The sequence below is a fragment of the Thamnophis sirtalis genome, unplaced genomic scaffold, assembly GCF_051295495.1.
Source record: "Thamnophis sirtalis isolate CommonGarterSnake01/CBP01778 unplaced genomic scaffold, rThaSir2_p1.2 scaffold_10, whole genome shotgun sequence".
Lineage (NCBI taxonomy): Eukaryota > Metazoa > Chordata > Lepidosauria > Squamata > Natricidae > Thamnophis > Thamnophis sirtalis.
Genome location: NW_028261390.1, coordinates 55,559,607 through 55,583,446, shown reverse-complemented (window position 1 = coordinate 55,583,446; position 23,840 = coordinate 55,559,607). Strand labels below are relative to the sequence as shown.

The window sequence follows — 23,840 nt, the reverse complement described above, 5'->3', positions numbered from 1 at the left end:
TTGAGACTGAACTGGCGGTGTGGTACTCAAGCGAGGTGGGAAGGTTCTGTTTCCCACTTGGGTTTCAAAGTGTGGGAAGAGGATGGGGCGGAGTTGAAGTTGGAGATTCGTTGGTGGGAAGGGCGGGGGAGAAGAGAGAATGTGGGCGGTGGTAACGTTTATTCCAACGGACAAGAAAAGTTTCCGTCAGGAGTGCCAGTGCATTACTGCGTATAGTCTATAATTGCAAAGTAGTTGACAATTTACAACAAATTAGACCCACGATGAGGCAACTTTTTCCCTTAGGCAGGAGAAACCCAAAACATTACCTTGCCACTACTTTTAGCTGCCTTTCAGTAGCTGGGTTCTTATAAGTAAAACACATTTACATTTAAACAACGCAATTTGCTTTGGCGATCTTTTTTTTCTGTGGTACAGATTTCACTTCTGTCCTTAGCCCAAGGCAGAGAGTGTTTTGCAGCCTAGGTTGCCTAATCATTTGAGTCTTCACCATGCAAGTAGAATGAATTGAATTGTAGACAAACATTAGGGAAAAGTTCGGCCCAATTGTTTTGATGTCAGCTCTCTGAAATAGGCCAGATTTGGAAGCCTTTTATGAGTGCTAATACAGGTAGTCCTTAATTTACAACAAGTTGCTTATTGACTCTTTAATTTTGTGATGGGCCTCTGTAGAAAGTACTTATAACATGGATTTGAAGTTCTGGTGGTCAGGACCCTCCCCTGCAGTCATGTGACTGAACTTCAGGCGCTCAGCAACTGGGCCACATTTACAGCGCATTGTCCCATGGTCATGTGACTTTTATAGCATTTACTTCCAGTTTTCAGCAAAACCACACCCAAGATCAAATTTGATTCGCTTAATGACCACGTTGGTTACTTTAAGATTGTTGTGTTTGCTTAAAAATCACCACAAAAATAGATTGTAACATTTTTTTTTACAACTGTCACAACTTACAATAATGATGGGCAAGACTCCATTACAGTTGTAAATCAAGGACTACTTAATTACTTTTATTATAGAGTTACAATAACAGAATCTTGCAAGTCTCAACATGCCTCCTTCTCTCAAAGAAAATCAGGGAGGGTCAAATCTGTGTTATCTGCCTTGGATTTAAATTTCTTTTATTTGACCCTTGTTTTTTGTTGCAGCTCTTCCTCTTGTTCCTCAAGGATACTGTTACAGCCAATTACATCTATTTAGGATTAACATAACAAGAAAGGTATTGCTCCAAAGTAGCACTTGCCTTTGCAATGTCATCATTTAAGGCAAAGGCAAGAGCCGAGGTGGCGCAGTGGTTAAATGCAGCACTGCAGGCTACTTCAGCTGACTGCAGTTCTGCAGTTCGGCTGTTCAAATCTCACCGGCTCAGGGTTGACTCAGCCTTCCATCCTTCTGAGGTGGGTAAAATGAGGACCCGGATTGTTGTTGGGGGCAATATGCTGACTCTGTAAACCGCTTAGAGAGGGCTGAAAGCCCTATGAAGCGGTATATAAGTCTAACTGCTATTGCTATTGCTATCATTTGATTGTGGGTGATGCACTTTAGACACTTTAGAAGAAAGAGCATCAATCTGCCTATTCTGTGAGCAAGGAACATAAGTAACACAGAAGTCAAAATGAAGGAAAAATTGTATCTATCTGATCTGATATATGCTTTCTATGGTATGCAATCTGTAGATAACCCAAATTCTTGTGGTCAGTCTAACTTGTAGATGACATAGAAAATGGCTTTAAGGGTCAAGAGGAAGGACCACTAAAAAAGAACAATCAAATAAGTAGTGCATGAGACTATTCCCGGAGACTAATTCAAGTAAACATCTCATACAGATCCTGCCCCCCCCCCCAGTTCACACAAAGATAAAGTGAGAGGGGAAGCATATTAAGACTTGCAAGGTTCTGTTACTACAGCTGTTGTAATAAAAATAGTGCTGACTTACATGGCATTAGTTTCTTAATTGGGTCTACCTTGTAGGGTTGACAAAACTTGAATAGAGTGCATTGCCCTTCCAACAGATGTCTCCAGTGGTAAGAATTTCTTGTTTAAATCATCTCTATTTCTTTCACCAAACAGCATTTATTTAGAACAGGGCTGTAAAGCTGCGGCCTGGATGCGTCACACGCTGGTCATGCCCATGCCCAGTTTAGGGAAGGAGGAAAAAAGTCCTGATGTGACGACCCCTGAGAACAAAAGGCCCAAGGCAGCAATTCTAATCCTGAAACATCTTTACTTAAAGGTAAATTGCTCCCAAGGTAAATTGCTCCCAAGGCAAATTAAAAGCAACTGTTTTAAAAGAGCAAATGTAGCACTGACAGAGAAGAGCCTGATAGGTGAAAAATGTGAAAGCTTGACATATTTTGGGGATCCTCGTGGAAGAGCCCCTTTATAAACTTGAAAAAATATTGTATGAGCTTCAAAATAATATATAAAATGCTGATAAATGTTAGAAAATATAGAAGACTAGATCTTTCAAATGTCTGTATGATAGTCTTTAGAAATAAAAATAGAAATAGATTACTTTATTAGCCAAGTGTAATTATACACACAAGGAATTTGTGTCTGGTGCATAAGATCTATGTACATGCAAAATAAAAAATAATAATCATAACATCAAACTAATTATACCAATAAGGAAAGGTAGTGAAACAGATGGATAAAATTAATACAACTATACTACATGGGTAAATATACTTAGACATAATAAGACAGTACTACGGTAATTAGGTGTTCAGCAGAATGATAGCATGATGGGAAAAAACTCTCTTTGTCTAGTTGTTTTGGTATGCAATGCTCTATAGCGGTGTCCTGAAGGGAGAAAGTAAAACAGTTTATATGCAGGATATGAGGAGTCTGTAGATATTTTCTCAGCCCTTTCTGACCCATACAGGCCACCAGTGGAAGGCAGGGTGGTTGCAGTAGTTTTTTCTGCAGTCCAAACTATCAATTGGAGTCTGTACCTGTCCTGTCAATAGTTGTACCAAACTAGACAGTTATAGAACTACAAATGACAGACTCAATAATTCCTCCGTAGAACTGTAACTGCAGCTCTTTGGGCCTTTACAATAAAAAATTTAGTAAAAAAGAGAATTAGTTTAACATAACTATTTGTTATTGGGAAAGGGAAAATAATAGGGCAATGAAACAATCTTATCTAATTAAAAGTTTTGCACATTTGTATAACCTGGTGCAGACATTTAGCATGCTGATCTGTGAATGTGGGGCTAGCACTCCATAAAAAATAATAAATTAAATTTAACTGTATGGCCCTTTTATTTAATTGGAGCAATCAGAGCACACTTTGGGGCATCATGGAGCACAGTATGAGGATATGAGCAAGAGTTTTAGAACTTTGTAATATTTCTTGCGGATGCTCCAGGACAATGTATGCATTTGCCTTAAGGTCCATTTTGAGGTAATCGGATTGATCACCTGACTCTTAGCAATCTCTTAGTTCAGATGTGGCCTGCGATACGCTGCGGAGTTGGCTCATGGGGCTGTCCCAGAGACGGCGAGGAACTGGCCCCTAATGCTCCAGGACTGGCCATGCCCATCCAATGGGCAACAATGAGGCCACCCATCCCAGCCCCCCAAGGGCAGAAAAACCACCTGATGCAGCCCACAATGGGATCAAGTTTGACACCCCTGTCTTAGTTAGGTGCTGATTCTTAGCAATTTCCAATAGGATCTATTCCATCAACTACACATGCCAATAGCCTGTCTTTACCATAATGTTATCTGCATATTTCAATTAACTCTTGCTCTTCTGGCAAGTTCATTAAAGCCAATTTCAGTGTAAACATAAAACTCGCATAAATGATCACAGAGTCATTATTCTCTAAAATTGGAATTGCTGATTTGACGGCTCTATTGCACTTAAAATTCAGCTAGGGATAATTATCATCTCAATAATACATATAACTCAAACTGAGTCATGAAAACTTTGAATTTCTCTGCATTTCTCTTGTATTTATCAGATAAGAAAGCAGGAAAGCAAAATAACATAGTCGAAGGAGCATTGTGGGAGGTGGTATAGCCAGGGATGCAGTAGAGCTGGAATGTAGACAGATCTGCCCCATGTGCTTGAGTTAGTTGGGTAATTTGGACATCTGTCTGGCTTTGCTGCATCTGTGCTAGATTCTATATTAGAGAAAACATTTGCAACCTGTTCAGCAGTCAATAGCACAGCAAATGAATCAGTCATTTGCTCTTAAGTATTTGAAGCACAATTGACCAAATTATAAAGGGAAGAAGCATTTATTGAAATTAATAAGATGTTTCTTGCAGCAATCTTAACTGGAAAGAGTCCAGAGAATAAGGTCCTCAGAGTTCTAACTAGTAATATTTACTAGAAAATGAATTAAGGGTGCAACAGAAGAATTTTATCAATCTTCTTTCAGTTGAAAAATATATACAATTGAAAAGAGTAAGATTTTAATTCAATTTTTTATACTTGTTTGTGTAAGGGGAAGAGGCTTGTCTCTTTTTTGAAGATAGTCCAGACTTGTTGATAGTTTTAGAAACATTTGTTAAACTTCTTATCAGTGTGAGCATCAACTCTTGGTATTATGCAAATTGATACAAATGATATACTTTGGTATTTAATGTAGAGTCAATAATACCAAATACCCTCAGTTAGCTAAATCAAAGCTTTATTGTACTTTACAGGAACCTATACAAAGAAGAAATATGTTTTACAGTTTAGGTTTTAAAATCCCTTGGAAGCACGAGTCCCTGAAAAGCCCCATATTCTAAAAGCATATTTAAAAAAAAAAAAAATCATAAAACTATTATTGGTATAGAAACAAGAATTGTGCACAGAGAACAAAATCACACCTTATTTGTCCCAATAAATAAAATTCTAAGATGTTGAATAATAATAATGTTAAAAGGTGGTCAAAATGTGTTATTTGAAATATACAATACTATACTGAAGTCCCTGTTGAACCACTAGGTGGCAATATTATATAATGTAAAATACCGTAATAGAGCTGCAAAAAAAATGATTTCTCAGAAATTCCTTGGCAAGATTTGATGGAAGATAAGAGTAATTCTATGGCTAATGAATGATCCCTTTTAAAAATACCTACAGCCTATCAGTTTTATAGCTACACCATACCCCAATGAAAACTGCATGAAGGGAAATACCAGTGGGTCCCAGATTTGCCTATTGCTGGATAGGAAAAAAAAAAGTGGGAGGAACATACTTCTCTTGCAGAGATTTTTAAAAAAAGTCCATTAGTGTGATGTCTGTATCTCGATGTGGATACCTTGTGCAATATCCTCCCAAGGTGAGACTGGCTCCCATACTTGATGTTCTTCCAAAAAATCCCTCAAAATATGACTACATCAACAGGCTTGGTGATCTCAAGAAACTAATTGAGGTAGCTGCATTGTCTATAATCCTCTCTCACAGATGAAGGCAAATATATGTGTTCCAGGATAACGTTGTAGGATCCAATCTGAGTCAGTCACCAGAACCAAAGATTTAGTCTTCTGAGCTTTACGACTTGTGCTGGGCTCCTTCCTCGGGGAACCAGCTTATCGGGTACTTAGGAGCAGCACAGCCAACAGCCAATAACTTAATAACTGACCATCAACACTCCTATCAATAACTAAAAAGCCACACATAACCAGGCACCAAATAGATACTAGGCATAGAATAGTATAAAGCAGTGATGGCTAACCTTTTTCTAAAGGTGTGCCAAAATTGTGTGTGCATGCTATCACACATGCACACTGGCTCATCCACTTGTGCATGTGTGCATGACACACACACCCCGCACGTGCGCACATGACCACCTCCCATGCGGGATGGTGATTTCATCCTTCCCAGGATCTGGAGCAATAGCAATAGCAATAGCAATAGCAGTAGACTTATATACCGCTTCATAGGCCTTTCAGGCCTCTCTAAGCGGTTTACAGAGAGTCAGCATATTGCCCCCAACAATCTGGGTCCTCATTTTACCCACCTCGGAAGGATGGAAGGCTGAGTCAACCCTGAGCCGGTGAGATTTGAACCGCTGACCTGCTGATCTAGCAGTAGCCTGCAGTGCTGCTTTTTAACCACTGCGCCACCTTGGCTCTGGAGGCTTTCCTGAAGCCTGGGGAGGGCGAAAATGACCGAGAGCAGAGGGGTATAGTGCCGGCAAATATGGCTCTGCATGCCACCTGAGGCATGCGTGCCATAGATTCACCATCACAGGCATAAAGCATGCATTCTGGTAGATAGGGGGTTGGCAACCCGTGGCTCTGGAGCTGCATGTGGCTCTTTGATCCATCTGCTGCGTCTCCCTGCCGAACCAGTAAACTTCTGCAGTTCGGCAAACCGGCTGATTCTACCAATGGCTGGCCCCGCCCCTCTCCCCTCCCTTCCCAGTCACTCCTTGCCTGGCCTGAGAAGGTAAGAGCAATGGCAGGGGATGGAGAAGCAGCTGGGTCTCATTTCTTGTTGGGTCTCATGGGCACTTCTTCCGGCCTTTGCATGCCTTGGTCACTTGAGTAAAGAAGCTCAGGGCAGCAGAAAAAGAGGGTTGGCCCCGTTGAAGCTTGCATGCCCACCCTGAGGGTCAGGCTTGGAGAAAACCAGAGTGCCTTTGCCAAAGATGCTCGCCCATTAGTCGGTCAACCTGCCTACTCCGCTCGCCTTTGCTGCACTTTGCCTGAGCCCAACCACTCGCTTGAGGGTCTCCCCGCTTGTGCATGCCCTCCTGGCCCCAGCACAACTGGCCAGGGGGTCATGTGAGAAGGATGAGAAGGGTCATCTTCGGGGAAGCCTCTGCTACAGCTTGCGTTTGCTCTCCCCCCAGCCCAGATTTCCAAAAAGTTGCCAAAAAGAAAGAAAAGGAGTAGCGAAGAGCCCCAAGGAGAACTCGCTGGGTTGGCCCAGCCTCGGCTTTCCGAGAGAGAGAGAGAAGACACACACATGCAGACGCGCGCGCGCACGCACACACACACAGATACAGAGAGAGAGAGACAGACAGACAGACGAGGGAGAAGGAGAGAGACAATGAGAGAGAGGGAGGTAGGGAGGAGAGAGAAAGAGGGAAACAGAGACAGAGAGAGAGAGAGATACGGAGACGAGGGAGGAGGAGAGAGACAGTGAGGGAGAGAGAGAAGGAAGGTAGGGAGGAGAGAGAAAGAGGGAAACAGAGAGACAGTGGGAGAGAGATACAGAGACGAGGGAGGAGGAGAGAGGAGAGAGACAGTGAGAGAGGGAGGTAGGGAGGAGAGAGAAAGGGAAACAGAGACAGGGGGGAGAGAGAGACAGAGAGAGACAGAGATACAGAGACGAGGGAGGAGGAGAGAGACAGTGAGAGAGAGACAGAGACAGATGAGGGAGGAGGAGAGAGGAGAGAGACAGAGAGAGAGGGGGAGGTAGGGAGGAGAGAGAAAGAGGGAAACCGAGACAGAGAGAGGGGGGGGAGAGAGAGAGACAGTGAGAGAGAGACAGAGACAGATGAGGGAGGAGGAGAGAGACAGTGAGAGAGAGAGGTAGGTAGGGAGGAGAGAGAAAGAGGGAAATAGAGAGAGGGAGGGAGGGAGGGAGAGAGAGAGAGAGAGGAAAGGCAGAGAGACAGAGAGAAAAAAGTGAAGAACACACCCAAGGCCGGGTATGGCAAGAAGTGAGGCGGGGCCAATAACTTAACCGGTTCTCTGCCCTAATGACTGGCTGGGTAGGCATGGCTTTTGGGAGGGTGGGGTCATGTGACTGGATGGGACTGAGTGACATTGAGTTGGCTATGCCCACTCAGTCACACTGGTTATTAAATTATTGGCTCTTAGTGCTTTTTTTCTCTGTGGGGATCCGGTCCAAATGGCTCTTTGAGTGTTTAAGGTTGCAGACCGCTGTTGTAGACAGAAGTCCCCTAAGGATGGGCTCCATCCAGCATGAGTCTCAGAGCCTGGAAGACTAAAACTCTGGTTCTGGTGACCAACCAGATTGGATCCTACAATAATCCCCTCTCAGTCTTTTTAATAACAACATTGATTGATGGTTTTTTTTAAAAAAACGCTGTTTATTTTATGGTATGAATTGTATGAGTGATATGATTTATAAAACAAAAATTTTCCTACCTTAGTCATAGATGCAAATAAAAAGATGAAATTTATCATGCTATCTGAATTTAATTGTTTTCTTTATATGCGAAATCTAGATCAAGGAAACTTGATATCTCTTATTTCTGTTCATCAAGCATTGTCTTAAAGTTTTTTCCAACTTTTTTTTCAAAGACTCTAACTAGTCCCTTCCAGTTATGTTGAAATATAATTATCAGTATGCATTATTTTATATGACATATATGATAAATGATAGGCATCATACCTATGGATAATGTTGTCTGGTAATTGTGGAAACAGATATCCAGTCTGTACCTGATTGCCTTTGCTACTGTGGATCTTTCTTTTATTAGAGAGTGCAGTGCACAAAGGAGGAGGTCTCCTCTTCTGGTATCCCACTTTCTGCGTATCCTTGGCACAGAGATGCAACAGAAAGCTTTCTTTCATGTCCACTACCTGTTCCATCACTTAAACAAGTGAACAAGTGGTTAGTTTCTTCTTGTAGGGAAGAACTTCCAATAAGGACTACCTTGATTGCCAGGTTGGAGGTATATCCTGACATAAATGTAAACCCATCTACGTATCACACAACACATTTGCCTACACTGAGCATGAATATTAGGAGGGAAGAGAACAAAACTCTTATTTCTTCCCTTCAAAGGATTCTATATACCCAATTCTATGTACTCCGGACACGTGAGCGATCGCCCGTTGCTCTTCCAGGTTCCAGTACACTAGCCAGCTGTTTTTTACGCACGTGGGAATTCCAGAAACTGGCACCAAGTGCAGAAACGGGAGAGTGTGCACATGCACATACGTGCTAGAAATGGGAAGAGCAGCCGCCCGGTGCACATGCACACGCCAGGAAGATGATCTTCCGGTTTCTGGTGCCGCATGAGTGCCAGCCAGCTGGTCTTCACACTCACATAGGTGCCAGAAACCAGGAGACCAGGTGGCCAGTGCACATGCGCGTGTTGGAAAATGGAAGATCATTTTCCCAGCACACGCATACACACCGGGTGGCTGCCCCTTTGGTTTCCGGCACGTATATGCATGCGCGCATGCTCCCGTTCTTGCACTTGATGCTGAAAAGGTTCGCCAACACTGCTATATACCTAGGACTGGTTCCTGCTATAGGCTATTTATCTTTCTTGCTAGCAAGCTGATCAACCTAATCAGGTAGTTGACAGGAACAGAATAATAGTTTTCTGCTACTGATAGTACTGTTTTAAGATACCATAGATCTAGAGAGAAGTGCTGAGGAAAGGGAATTCTGCTCGAAGTCTCTGATTTTCTGGAGCCAGAAATGGAAATTATCTGTTCCTGATCTACTCACTGATTGAGTGGCCAGAAAGAAGGAATAACTGACTGTCTCGGAGGCTTCAATGGTTGCAAATAATATACCTGAGATTTATAGGTTGCTTGTGTCTGCTATACTACCCATGGATCTGGGCTAGTAATTAAATACCGGGTCATATTTCTGATTAAACAAAATGGCACAAGAGCGGGAAGCAGCTCTCATGCAATTTCATTATAGAAGAGGGGTCTTAATTGTAAAAATAGTAACGACTTTATATTCAGTATTTTACAGTGTTTAACCCTTTTGCTATCTACATACATACTAAATATCATCCGGGACAATCCATTCATTAGATACTGGCTTTATAATGTAATGTATTTTGTTTAATGTAAGGAAAAAGCAACACTAAGTACGTTCGAAAGTCCAGTTACAAAGCAGCTGCACGTAGCAGAGGTTACAACATTCCTTTGACCCAGACACCCTAATTTTAAAAATAAGGACTTTTACAGGCTATTATTATTAGTATGTACAATACATGAAAGAGGAACACTTTTATTTCTCACATTGCATTTACAATGAAAACTTTAAAAAAAGAAAAGAAAATGTAACAACTTTTTTAAAACAATAATTGTAAAAGCATTTGGCATCTGTATCCGGCCCAGCCCTTTTGCTGTGAAATAGTAGCAAGGATTCTTGGGACTCTTGCAAAACAGACTTGCTTCACCCTGTGAAAGGAAACTTTGCTCCATTTGGAACTGTTTTCAGACTGGAGGGCTATATAAATACCCAAACACTGTTTAGTGGGCAATGCCAGAGGAGGCTGTCCTTTGGACTGCTTCTGTAAAGTGTGACAAAAAAATCCCAGCTTTTTCTTTTTTCTTTTCTTTTCTTTTTTGTTGTTGTCCTCAGATCTGGTGGGGATCACTATATGACGTCCTTTGGACTGACAGTAGACATGATTTGGTTGTTTAGTACTGTCTGATCCTACACGTTATAAGTCTGTGATGCCAAACCTATTGCATGCCTGCTGGAAGTGGCACACAGAGCCATCTCTCTGGGCATGCGAGCTGTTGCCTGTTGCTCTTCCAGGTTCCGGTGCGCCGGCCAACTGGTCTTCCCGTGCGTGGGAGCATCAGAAACCAGAAGAGAAGCTGTCCACGTGCACATGCATGTGCCAGAAACCGGAAGATCATCTTCCCGGTACGTACATGTGCACTGGGTGGCTGCTCTTTCGGTTTCTGGCACATGTGTGTCAGTGGTGGGATTCAGGCAGTTCGCACCTATTCGGGAGAACCAGTTGGTAACTTTCTAAGTAGTTCAGAGAACCGATTGTTGGAAGAAATCTCCTTTTGTTTTTTCCCCACTTTACAGGGCTAATCCTGTAAGGAAGGCAGGAAGGAAACATTCTGGTGGTGTTTTTAGCCTAATCTTTATTGACCTGCTTACAGAAACTGCCTCTCCGCTTAACCCTTATTACATTGTAACAGCTAAGGCGAAGTGCCCATTGACCTGAGTGACATTGAGTTGGCCACACCCACCCAGTACCAGACTACCAAGCCAGGCCTACCCAGCTGTCATTAGGGCAGAGGACCAGTTGTTAAATTATTTGAATCCCACCACTGGTGTGTGTGTGTGTGTGCGTGCGTGCGCGCTCCCGTTTTGGCACTTGGTGCTGAAAAGGTTTGCCAACACTATTATAAGTACCTGAATGAAGGGAGACAAAGGGTGTCATCATCAGGATTCTGAATAAATGGTCATCTTAAAGTCTTCTATGTCTCTATTTGAAGTGAGGACCAAGGTATCATGTGGATAAGTCATACAGTAATCAATACTGAACACTGCAGAGTAGAAGTTTAACATAGGACTTGCTTTGTTTCCACTTGCCTCAATATGTTAATGTTCATTCAGAGAAAATGTTCCGAGAACATTTATTAGGGAGGAAAAAGAAATCAACTTCTTTAGTGAAAACAGCAGAAAGAATTTTAAGCATTTGAAGGAAGTAAAACAAGGAAATAATGTACAATACAGCAACTAGCAAACTGATACCCAGGTCCTAATTTCTAAATTATGGATTCCACTGCAATATACAGTACAGTTGGAGAACGGGAGAGAAACTGAAAAAGATATATTCTCTTTTTTCCTATTTGTTGATCTTAAATTTGATGGGAGTTTACTGTAGTAGACATCCTCCTGCCCCCCTCAGTCAAATTGGCATGCAAGTTATTGTGGAAAAGAATTTCAGGGCACTTGCCACAATGGGACCTGCCCAGGATGTGCTAGAGGTTTTGGGGAGTGTTTTTTTAAACTCCTGGCATAGCAAGGTCAATTCCCTAATTTGCGTCTGCTTGAGCAGTTAATTAAGGATTCCCTTCTGTATGTGGGCCTTGCCAATTATCAATTTGTTATCAAAGAACTACATAGAAATGATGAATTGACACTAAGATAGGTTTGTTCCAGCTTTCCTTTTCCTGGGCTGTCTGATGCAAAAGCAAAATGGTGATAAATGGCTTTCTTCTGACAAGGCCATAGGGAAGGAGAATAGATAATCAGAGAAATATATAATTAATGAAATGGCTAATTAATGCTTGCTGGGCTGCTCAGAACTAATTTAACTGCGGATTCAGCTTACTATTCATTCAACTACCTAGAAATTTGTAACTATTTTAAAGGAAAAAAATGGCGTTCTTCATCTCAAATTAAGTGACAAAATGTTTGTACATATTAAATTGTACCAAAGTTTTAATAGTTCCTACTAAAGGGAGTGTTAAAGTAGGGGTATAACTACATGTTATACATATATGTAACTACATGTTACGGCTGACTAATTATTACTGGTTAACTTAAATTTTAGTTAATATACAGAATATATTTTTTGTATAAATCAAGAACATGAGTGATAATATTAAGCACTATGTTCTGACACTAATGTGTGTTGAAGAAGGAAGATAAATCATACCTATAAAACCAATTGTGTTTCCTTTATGATTATTTTGATTTCATTTTGGCTGACAAATTGATCCCAATTAATTCCATCATCTGGGACAGCATGACTAAAGTTTACAATGATTTGCATTATGCAAATGAGCAATTTATTTTACAAAAAAGCACCTCTTGTCAGTTCCATACAAATGTCTCGTCCTTTGCTCTCTTTCTCTCTTCCACGTTGGAGGATTGTATATTTTGGGACCAAGCAGATCTCCTATTTCAGCAAGAGCTACCAGGATTATTGATGGAGGTCATTTGTCTTGTTTGGAAGATGACAGGCTTATAGAGTCTGGGAAACAAAGGTCCAGCTTTCCTTTATATTCCAGAACAGCAACCTTTTTCTTCACCCTTGTTTCTATTGAGTTTGTTAATACCCATAACCTTTGCCAACATTTTCTGTTCATTTCAGAAATTCTTCTAAATAACTTTTTGAACAATTTCACCAGAGAAAGGGAGTCTCTTGCTGTTAGCACAACATGGCTGGGCTGCCCATTGCTACTATTTTCAGCTTGTCCAAAGTGTAACTTCTCCCATAGATGGTTTGCAATTGGAGTAAAGAAGATAATATGCAAGAGGGCAACTAGTTATAATTAACCCACTTAAAACTGTATCCATTATACAAACCCCTGCAGTCCTGTGTTGTTTTCCAAGTAAGTCCTCGACTTACAACAGTTCGTTTAATGACTGTTTGAAGTTATGTCATCACTGAAAGTAACTTATGGCCATTTTTCATATTTATGACTTGTAGCATCCCCATGGTTACATGATTTACATTTGGTTGCTGGAAAACTGATTCACATTTATGACAGTTGCAGTGTCCTGATGTCATGTGATCATCTTTTGTGATCTTTTGACAAGCAATGTCAATCAGGAAACCAGATTCGCTTAACAACCATGTTACTAATTTAGCAACTGCAGTGAATCATTAACAAATGTGGCAAAAAAGCTCATAATATCGGGCAAAATTCACTTAACAAATTTCTCACTTAGCAACATAAATTTTGGGCTCAATTGTGGTCATAAGTTGAGGACTACTTATTTGGTTAAAATGTCTTCCATAGATGTAGGTTGCATTTATGTACAGACAGCATGAACCACTTTTTAAAAATATTAACATATTGGTCTCATGTTTAAACAAGTATTTGTGCATGTTCAAAATACAACATGGTTATGATGTAGCTTATGCTTTAGAGAAAACATTGCACTGTAAAATTCATAAACATATGCACCTTCTGAACTTCTAATGCATACATTTCATGAAGATGGCTTAATATTTGTAAAGTAGCTGCTCTTTTGGAAACAAACATTGAGAAGTAGGCTGTCAAGTGCATTTTTCATTAGTTGTCATTAGGAATCTGAGGATATCTTTGGACCATTAGCTGTTTGGATGGATGTCTATCTGTGGGATATACATTAATTATACAACCAAAAAACATTTCACTTTTGATAGTTCTAAGTAGCTTTACCCATACCAAGCAACTCATAGTGCAACCTATGGGTTGGTGTAATTTGTAAGTAGGATCTGAGACCACAGTCACAAAGCAGAAACTTCATTCAGTTTCCAACAGGAGCAATGGGTATAAATGTATGTCACATACTACCTACCACTCTATTTCTTAGAACATCAGCAAAGCAGGTGATTTATTATTTATTTATCATAGTTATTTAGGCATTTACCAGCATCTTCACAGATGACAGGAATTATATAAAAATGCAATGAAGTAAGGCAAAAAAATATACATAATTTTATCATGTTTAAATTTAAAGCATCATATGCTTGTTTGTTTTTCTTTGACTTTGTACCATAAAGACATTTAATAATGGGATGTGGAGAAATTGTAGCACATAGCATGGAAATCAACTCATTTTACTGAAATGTAAAGTACCTCTATTTTATAGAACATGACTAAATTATTACATTTCTGATGTCCCAATACAGTTAGAAATGTCTCAAAACAGGAAGCAAAGGAAACTGTAAATCTGAAAGAGTGCATGTGCAGCCTGATTATATGAATGTTAATTGGACATAAATTAATGCTTATTGCCATGATGGCAAGTATTCTAAACCACAAAAAAACCAGCAACATTTGGTCTTATCAAGCTAGGCATTTATGTCTTTTTAACAGAATCCCTCAAACTTGGATAACCTTTTTTGTCCTATTTAATGGCAGCTCTAACAAACACACGATAATGTCTGTGCACCCTTTCCCATGATTGAAAATTATTTGTCTATAGTGTGCGGGGGAAATTCCAAAAGGATATAACTGCATATATCTTTCTCACTACCAGTAGTTTGCTTGTCACTTATTTTACGGAAGCCCTTTGGACTGATTTATATTGGATTTCATTAGCAAGGAATAGCAAAGACCTTTCTGGTGCAAATATTTTGTTCATCTCAAGTCCAATCAGGATGCAGTTATTCCATTTAAATAAAAATACAGTTAGTGAATGTAAACTGAGAGAGAAATTAGAAAAAGATGCAAAGCAGAATAGCTTTGAAATTATGCAAATTTACTTGGGAGATCACCCTCATTAAGTTTTCTAAAATGTAATGCTGAGTGTAAAACTGCATATTAATCATCTTTCCTTGGGAATAAACCCAATATGGTCATTCCTGAAATTGCTTGGAATTTTTTTCCACAAGTTATTGCTTGTTCACTGTATTCTATATGCTGCGTATTAATTATTTCATATTTTCTTCACTGTATAATACTATTAGTTTGAGCTTTCATAAATACATGATACATTCTATTTACAATCTAAATACTACTAAAACTCTCCTGTGTTGTCTATTTGTAACCTTCAATTGACCAAAATGCTGCATCATAGAGCAACCATTTTTGAAGCAACTGTTCTTGAAGCAACTTACTTCAAATTTTCTAATTTGGACAACATACAAAAACCCATTACTCCCATGGAATTAAAATGTCAAAGATCTTCAGTTGTATTCATCAACTTGTGACTGTTGCAGTGCTGCCGTGGTCATGTGATTGTGATTTCTAACACTTCTTGCTGGCTTCCCAGAAGCAAAGTCAATCAGGAAGCCAGCAGGAAGCCAAAAGTTGCTTTTGCTCCCACTGCTTTTCTGTTTCTTCAATTAGCTATTAGCTATTAGCAAAATATCTCTGAAAAGAGGACTCAATAGGCCATGGGTCATCTAGTAGCCAATAAATGGTAGGGTGTTCGTTAACCAGCCATCCACAGCATAAATGGAATGATGATAGTAGGAAGAGTAGTAGAAGGTCCCAGACCCAGATAAAGTATAGAAATCAGTCCCAGCAGTGCCGAAACAAGTACACTTCTCTGGTCTCGAATGATCATCTTCACGGTTTCACAGAACTGTAAAGATAGTAGAAGACTTTAGAATAAAAAATTAAACATGTTCCTTCCCTTGCATGGGAGGAAATTTTTGTTTCATGATTTATGACTTCCATGTTTAAATGTGCAGGTTGTGCAGGTTCAACCTACACATTTGAATGTGCAGATTGAAGCCTTGCATAAACTTGTAGAATTTACACATTGAAACAATGCATGCACTGTAAGCTTTTCCTATCAGTTCTAGCCAACGTAAGTAATGATAAGGGATTATGTGAACTGTAGTCTGAAACTTTTCCCCCTTGGAAATGGAATGGTAGAAACCTTTCTTTTAACTTTCATGTGAGTTTTAGCTCATTTTTGCCAACTAATCTATGTCTCCACTGCCAGTATCTTTCCTTCCCAGCAGTGATGTTTTCAGGTGTCTAGAATTTTGGTAGTTTCAAATTCATATTGGAGGTCATGTCATCATGTTAATGTTTAACTTGGGTCTTGCTTCTGCTGTTTCAATATTGGATGGGCATTTTGGCTCTCAAGACTGAGTGTCAGCATGTTTCCCTGTCTGAGTCGGGTTGACTCAGCCTTCCATCCTTCCGAGGTGGGTAAAATGAGGACCCAGATTGTTGGGGGCAATATGCTGACTCTCTGTAAACCGCTTAGAGAGGCCTGAAAGGCCTATGAAGCGGTATATAAGTCTACTGCTATTGCTTGTTTTCCAAAACAAGATATGGATTTAGTTTTTAATATTAAAAGATGAAGGAGAATTTCTCTTGAATTTTCTTCCTCCTTAGGGACAATAGATAATAATTTCTTATTTCTTCACCCAAAGTTTTGGTCTTTTGAATGCAGGGCAGAAGAGATATTGCCTTCCTAGAGGGTTGCCATTTCAACTGTCAGTACTGCTTATCTTAGTTCTGAGATTCTGACTTCCCAAATTAGCCTAGCTTTCCAGATAATTGAATTATATTTCTGGCATCTACTTACCTGTGGACTTTTGGTAGTTTACCAGTGAGAAAACACTGCGTGGTGCTTTCCCACGCCCCCTTCTGTTTTAATTTGAAAATGTAACCAACATAAAAGCAACTATTTCTTCTAAAAGGTAGAGCATAACACTGAACAGTAGGTGTTTCATTGGGACAAGAAAAACTCTTCAGTCCCACCTTTTAGTTATAAAAGGTACTGTTATCCTTTTCCAGTCACATCATCTCTAATGATTGAGAAACTGAAATTTCTCCTTCTTAAACAATTTATTGTAAAGTTGCTGACACTGTATGTATGTATTTAATATGTATTTTTGCATGAAGAGTACTACATATTAATTCCTATAAGTTCATAGAAACATGGAAAATCTAAATGTCTTTAATAGCTTTTTACTCAAATGCAATAACTTAAGTGATTCCGCACAGATGTAAACATGTGTTCTAATTACCTTCACAGAAACACTATCTCCATTAAAATAAATTATTTGCTTCTGACTTAAATATAGGACGTATTTCCTTTCAAAAATTTTCCGTCCATATCCCTGCACAAGCATGCCTTCATTTTGGTGTACGGTGTGGGGAGAGTTCAGTTTTGCTCTTAATATTTTAATAAAGCATTCTCAGCAGAATTTTACTTGCACATTAAGTTTAGCAATATCCTGGAGGAATAATTGTGGCACAATAGGAAAATAAATGAACAAATCCTTAAATTTATTTTCGTAGAAATGGTGGACTTTTAAACTTTTGCAATACTAAAAGATACCTCATTACTGCACAGACTTAAGGAATTAATATTAAGGAACCATTAAGATTTTGAAACTCTCTTCTGAAATGGTTTGCCCCTCGCAATAAATATTGGCACGAGAAGGGCAGCAAATAAATTTCATAATAAACAAATAAATAAAGAAATCTTTGATTTAAGAGAAGGGGGGAGACCAGAGAGTTTAAAGTAATGAATTGCCAATGTTCTGCAAGAATATATTGCTAAACTGTAAATAGAGATAATTATCTCTTATAAAAGTAATTACAATTTTGTACTATTTCCTCTTCCAGTTGTGAAATCAGAAGTGAATTATGCTTCAGCAGAAGATACTCCAATTAACATAGCATGAACAGAATAACTTTCTTCCTGCGTCTGTATTCAAATAAGGGCATTGAAGAATTAAAGTTGCACCAGTATCATTGTGCTTCCTTGGCAGCATCAACAGTTCTGCCCAGTTCATAGATCATTTGTGGCTATCCATATATTAGTCTCTTGGATAAGCAAAGAAAACTGGGGCTTGAATCTAATAGGTAATGTAAAACATGTTCTAGACTTTTATAATCCATTTTAAGCCAGTCTAGGTAGATATCAGTTATTAATGGGGTTCCACCACATCCACCCACTCCAAAATCCTAGACAAACCTCTGTTTTAAACAAAGATGTCTTAGGAAAAAGTGCTTTTAAAATATATATTATAGTGTTTATAAACATAAGCTACTTGGTCTTCCCCCTTCTAGCACATCATAAGTCAAAACAAGGATATAGCCCCCATTTGTCAGAGGATATTTGGACAATGGCAGTTTACCTTGGTTGTTTGGAAGCTGACTGGAGAGCCATATCTGCAGAAGGTCACAAAATGTTCACAGTTGTTCCAGAGTAAGCTGTATTCGGTTGTGCCTACTAGCTTTTTTGCTCTGTGGACCACTTCATCATTACAAAGAATACAATTTTTGAACAATGAATCCATATTGTTCACCAGGATAGAGCCTCCATAAGCAAAGTCCTCCACTGTGTCCACACGGATCCTTGCCATTTTTGTGATGACCCCCAAGATAAGTCTTTTATTCGTCACTACTTTCTGGATCAACTTCTGGTCATTAGTGAAAGCAGGCAGAATGTCTGGCATAAGATGTGCTACTTGGTTATCTCCCAAATAAATGCCAAAATGAATGAAGAGAGTGCGAGGCACTTCTAGCAAATCGCCGGGTGTGAAATAGGAAGAGTCATACCAACATACATCTTTTTTTCTCTTCTCCTCCTCTCCACTGGAACCTGTTTGAAGAACTTTAAGGTTGGCAAGAAGAAGTAACTTTTCCAGTAACAGGGATGCTATTTCATACATTGGGTTTTTCATGGTTTTTTTTTCTTGCTGTACGAGCTGCTCCTGATTTATTCTGGTTTGGTCTCTTTTTAGTATGGCAAGTTGGGCCATCCCACACACTGAATCTGCTTTGATTGGTAGACAGGCAAGTGGGCAGTTCCTGTGGAGCAAAATAAAGTGGCTCTTTATTTGAAAAGTTTTAAAATATAGAACATTGAATAACAGAGTTTGAAGGGACATCGGAGGTGTTTTAATCCAATTCCCTGCTCAAGCAGGTGACCCTATACCATTTCAGTCTTTTTTTTGAAAGCCTCCAGTAATGGAGCTTCCACAACTTCTGAAGGCAAGTTGTTCCATTGAGTGCTCTCTGAGTTTTTATAGGAATCCTTATTATTTGTTGGTTATTTAACAACAAAATTACCTACCTAAATCATTTGGTTTTTTTTCCAATGAAAGTGCTGATTAAATGAATTATTTGGTCATTGATAAAGATGTATGTCAGGCATGCCACAATAATAATAATAACAGCTTCTGATGCAAATGCTACACTATGATTTATGAGCTAATAAACTAAAATCATTTGAGGAAAATATTTAAAAACCTTGGTAGGAACCCAGTGCATATTTCCTGGGGAGTAAATATGGTTGGACTCACCAGAACCTACTTGCAAATAAACATATTAAAACAGCAATGAAGAATTACGATATAATACATAAAATTAATTTCAGAGGAATTTATTTGAAAATGTATGTGGCTGATATTTATTCTCCAGTGAGAACATTTATGTCAGCAGTCTTAATTTTGGGGAAAAAAATACTAGCATTAGGTAAAATCATACATAGGTGACATGAAAACTAGACATTGGTCCCTTTTCATGATATTCAAGACAACCAGTTTTTACTACAAAACCAAAAGCAGACTTGCTATAAATATATAATTAAAGGCATAGATAACTCCAAATACATACAATCTTAAGTAGTCCCTAACAATAAGATATCCATGGATTTGCTAGATTGTTTATAAGTATAGGATCTGAATCGTTCCATGCCATTGTGTAACTCCAGATTTTTTGCAGTTGCTGATAAAATGTTCAAGGCATATGTTAAGGCGCATGGATTGGGACTTGTTGCTTAGTCTAAGAAATCTTATCTTAAGCTTTCAGAATGATATATGGGAAAATCTGACATTTGCCATCATTCATTCATGGTAAAATCAGTGTTTCTAAGCGGATCACATGTTGATCTAATTATGCAAAAGCCTCAGTTTTGTCAAAAAAAAAAAGCTGTACTGGATTATTGAAAACTTCTGCCCTCCGCCCCCAGCCTGGCTCTCATCTGAGCTTTATGGCAAGAGGCTCTTGCATTTCTGCCCTGGGGGCTGGAAATGCTGATGATGGGGGCCATTCATCTTACCTGGAAAACATCAAGGATTGAGATTCTGGCAGAGGGGGAGACGCCACAGTGCACAATCCCCTCATTCTCACAATCAGCCTGTGGCTTTTTTCTTAGACCGTTCCTGGCAGCCAGGCTCGCTTTGTTTAGTTCGCCAAGTCTCCCAATTCAGTCTTTTGGTGGGGGTGGGGGTGGGTGAGAGAAAAAAGGAGAGAGAGAGAGAGAGAGAGAGAAGTATAAAAGTCTTTCCCGAGAACCTGAAGGAAGAAGGGGGCAGGACAAAAGAAAGGGGCGGTGTTCTTTTTTTCTCCTTCATTCAAATAGTTGGGGGAAGAGAGAGAGAGAGAACGAGAGAAAGAGGCAGGCTCTTTTTAAATTGTATGACATTTATTGTATTTACATAATGTAAGACCTCTTTGAAACAATTTAAAGGAGAGCAGAATTAATCTGGCACCACTCTATCTTGTTTACAGATGAGCAAGCAAGATTTGGCTTCTGTGGGAGGAGTTGAACTTATCACAAACGATCTGTTAAAAGGCAATATGCTCATTTTTAAGGGTTTCCCACACTTTTGGATGGCTAGCCAAGCAGTCCAGTAGCATTCTTAGTATATGCTTGGGAAGACAAGTCTTGGAATCTCCTAATATGCTGCCCTAGTGATCAGTACTCAAATTGTGGTTGGGGCTTGTTGGATTCCTGTTATTCACCCTCCTTTCAATATTTTCTGGAACTAAATGAGAGATGTCAGAGGCCATTTCTTGCCTTACATCAGACTGCACTACTGCCAGAACTTTGACTGCAGCATGCATACACTGGCTTATCTTTCTACTGATAATTAATATTCAACTCCATCAGTAAACTAAAGCTGCTTCTACCATTATGGCTCTCAGAGACATATAATATCTGGACATTGAGTGGTGGGAAAGGAGAGAGGAAAATGATTGTGAAAGGTGATCAACAATAGCACCAAGTAATGCCTGCAAATGATTCATTATCATTATCAAAGTCATATACTTTATCAAGGAGCACCTATAGATTCCTTTGAGAGCACAATGGCAAGTCCCTGCTTGCTATTCAATTTCCATGTTTCCAAGCTAGGAAGAGGCTGTGGGTGGTGCAGCTACTCCTACTGTGAGTACTAGAAAACCACAGGTATTCACACCAGTTCCACTCAATACTCCTGTTGCACTGTGCTACCACATGGCATGCTAAGCCATTTCTGTTCTATGCCACCAGACAATATAGGTGGTCTGCTCCCAAAAGTCTCTGCCAAGCCCACATCAAAGCATTCCTTTTGGACGTTTTCTAGGCAAAGTAAGACTGCTTGTATTAAATTGCCCTGTGCCACCAAGTGGAGGCAGGAAGCCAAGATGCATCTCAGCCTTTCACCTTTTTTCTTTTTCTCCACTACTGATCCAGGCTGCTGTTTCACATGGAGACAGTGACCTGATGCTAGGACACTGAACAAGCGGATCAGCATGCACGCACTTCCCACCATGATATGGTGTATGGAGAGTGGCCCTCTTCACATGCCATAAACCTGCTTCTTTCTCTTTCCAGCAGACATGAAGGATAATAAAACCCAATTGCTATGAGGGAGATTCAGGCTGCTCAATGGACAACAGGTTTGTGTCTCTCAACTCTCCTTCATTGCTACACAATTCCTTCATTGTGAGGAGCATAGAGAGCAGTTTCAGCATTGATCTGGGCTAATCCTTTCATTTGTTGCTGAATTTTTAGGTCCCACTATGCCTCTAACAGAGAATGATGCTCTACTAAAGCCCATGGAGACCTAGTCAAACCAATGCCTAAACAGCAAACGAGCATTATCCTTACTCTTGGAACCAGATATACTATTTGTTCTAATACAGTGTTTGTCAACCTTGGCAACTTGAAGATGTCCAGACTTCAACTCCCAGAATTCCCCAGCCAGCATTCGCTGGCTGGGGAATTCTGGGAGTTGAAGTCCGGACATCTTCAAGTTGCCGAGGTTGACAAACACTGTTCTAATACAACATCAATTAAAGTGCTGACAAAATATTTAGTTGGGCCCCAGCAGAACCTCATGCAAATATGATTCAGGAAGTCAAATATAAGGCAGCCCTCTTTATTTTTTTTCTTAATCACAATGCTATATATAGATCTTCTATGTCAGGCTTTCTGTCTCAGACTTCATGGAATCAGCAGTTATTTGAACATTGTTTTCTTGCCTACAACCCCTCCTCTTGGCTTCTAGGTGCTCGCTTAGAAAGGATTTTTTGAAATGACCATCAGATCATTAGTATTTCTTATATTATTATTAACATGCTCTGATGCTAAGGAGTTAGATGTTCTATTCCCCCTCCTAACCCAAAAATAACTGTTCCAATTGCCACTTGGACGTGGGCATGGCCAGCGCATGACTCGTCCGCCCTGCTTGCTAGGAGTTTGGAGAGGAGCCTGAGGGAGAGAAGGAGATAGGATACGAGAGGTTTCTGTAGCGTACGTCTGAGCAAGAGAAGGTGATAGGATAGGGGAGGTGTTAAGTCCTCGAAGCTACGACACCATTGACTAACATTGCCGGCTCCTGATTGGTTAAGACACGAGCAGCCAGCTGGCGGGAGAATGCAGCCATTCTATTGGTTCAACGTCTGACAGCTCCGGTATAAAAGGGCTGTCAGCTGTCAAATGTTGCTGTTTGCCGGTTCAAGGTTTGCCTTGCATTTTGCCTTGTTAAACTGTTAATAAAGGCTGTGTTAGCTTCAACCTTTCTTGCCTCAGTTCCTGCCTGCCTTGTTCTCCCTACAGAACACTGGCGACAAGAATGGGATAAGGTCTGAGGTAAAGGAGAAGCAAAGTCACTAATAAGAACTGTCTCAAGTCATAGGCGACGAGACGACACTCCAAAACTAACTCCTCAGTTTCCGTCCTTCTAAGGATGGCTAGTCTACCAGCATTCACGGCATTCAGCCCGGCCACTGAAACATGGGACGCCTACCTCGAGCGGTTCGAGTGTTTCCTGGAGACAAACGACTTCACCGTTTGTCCAGTGCCTGTAAAAGAGGATATTAACTCAGCACATGTGGCCACGAGATGTTTGGAATGGCTAGGGCTTTAGCAGCCCCTCAATATTGGGAGACTCTTTTGGAGAAACTTAAAAATCATTACTCTCCAATCCCTTTGGCATAGCCAAATGTTATGCTTTTAGGCAGAGAACCCAGAGAGAAGGGAAATATGTGAGCGACTACATGGCTTCCCTCAGAACAGTAGCCCTGCACAGGACTTTCCCGTACTGGATGATGCCCTTTAGAACAGCTGGTTTGTGGTATCAAAGACCTCAGACTTCAGCGATGCTTGCTGGCACAAAAAGAGCTGAGCCTTCAGACAGCCGTGGATGAAGCCACGGCATATGAAATGTCAGACAAATCCACTGCAGAAATTCAAAGATTTCTGCCATCTGCCACCCATGCCAGCAGGGGCCATGCTGTCCATTATGAAGAAGACAACGAAGAAGTCTTCTCTGACGAGGAAGAAGAGATTAGCCGCCTCAAACTGGCCACCAGAAAAAAACGGACTCAGGCTGATTTTTTACCTCAGACAGGCTGCATGCAAGGTCAGTTTGCAGGTTCAAAGCCGTAATATGCTGTCATTATAACAGGAAAGGACATTTAGCCAAGGTCTGCAGAGCGGCCATGCCAATCTCTGAACCACCTTAGGAGCGCGCCTTTTTTAAACAATTTGAAAAAAGACTGC

General features: G+C 40.2%; 1 protein-coding gene across 1 annotated transcript; it reads right to left on the bottom strand.

The window, feature by feature from the left end:
* Positions 1–10,461: 10,461 nt before the first annotated feature.
* LRAT (lecithin retinol acyltransferase) lies at positions 10,462–20,235 on the bottom strand. The gene is made up of 3 exons (XM_014067798.2): positions 20,130–20,235; positions 18,202–18,877; positions 10,462–15,677 (listed from the first exon to the last, which is right to left on the bottom strand). The coding sequence occupies exons 1-3, from the start codon at positions 20,192–20,194 to the stop codon at positions 15,525–15,527; spliced, it is 894 nt and encodes a 297-aa protein (XP_013923273.2). The 5' UTR covers positions 20,195–20,235; the 3' UTR covers positions 10,462–15,524.
* Between the last annotated feature and the right edge of the window lie 3,605 nt (positions 20,236–23,840).

What these genes read in the sequence shown, in the direction of transcription:
- LRAT (XM_014067798.2), bottom strand. Translation starts at nt 20,194, where the DNA reads ATGAGGGGATTGTGCACTGTGGCGTCTCCCCCTCTGCCAGAATCTCAA. An exon ending in CAATCCTTGATGTTTTCCAG is followed by an intron (nt 18,878 to 20,129) that starts GTAAGATGAATG and finishes TTTGCTCCACAG; the next exon opens with GAACTGCCCACTTGCCTGTC. An exon ending in TCAGCTTCCAAACAACCAAG is followed by an intron (nt 15,678 to 18,201) that starts GTAAACTGCCAT and finishes CTATCTTTACAG; the next exon opens with TTCTGTGAAACCGTGAAGAT.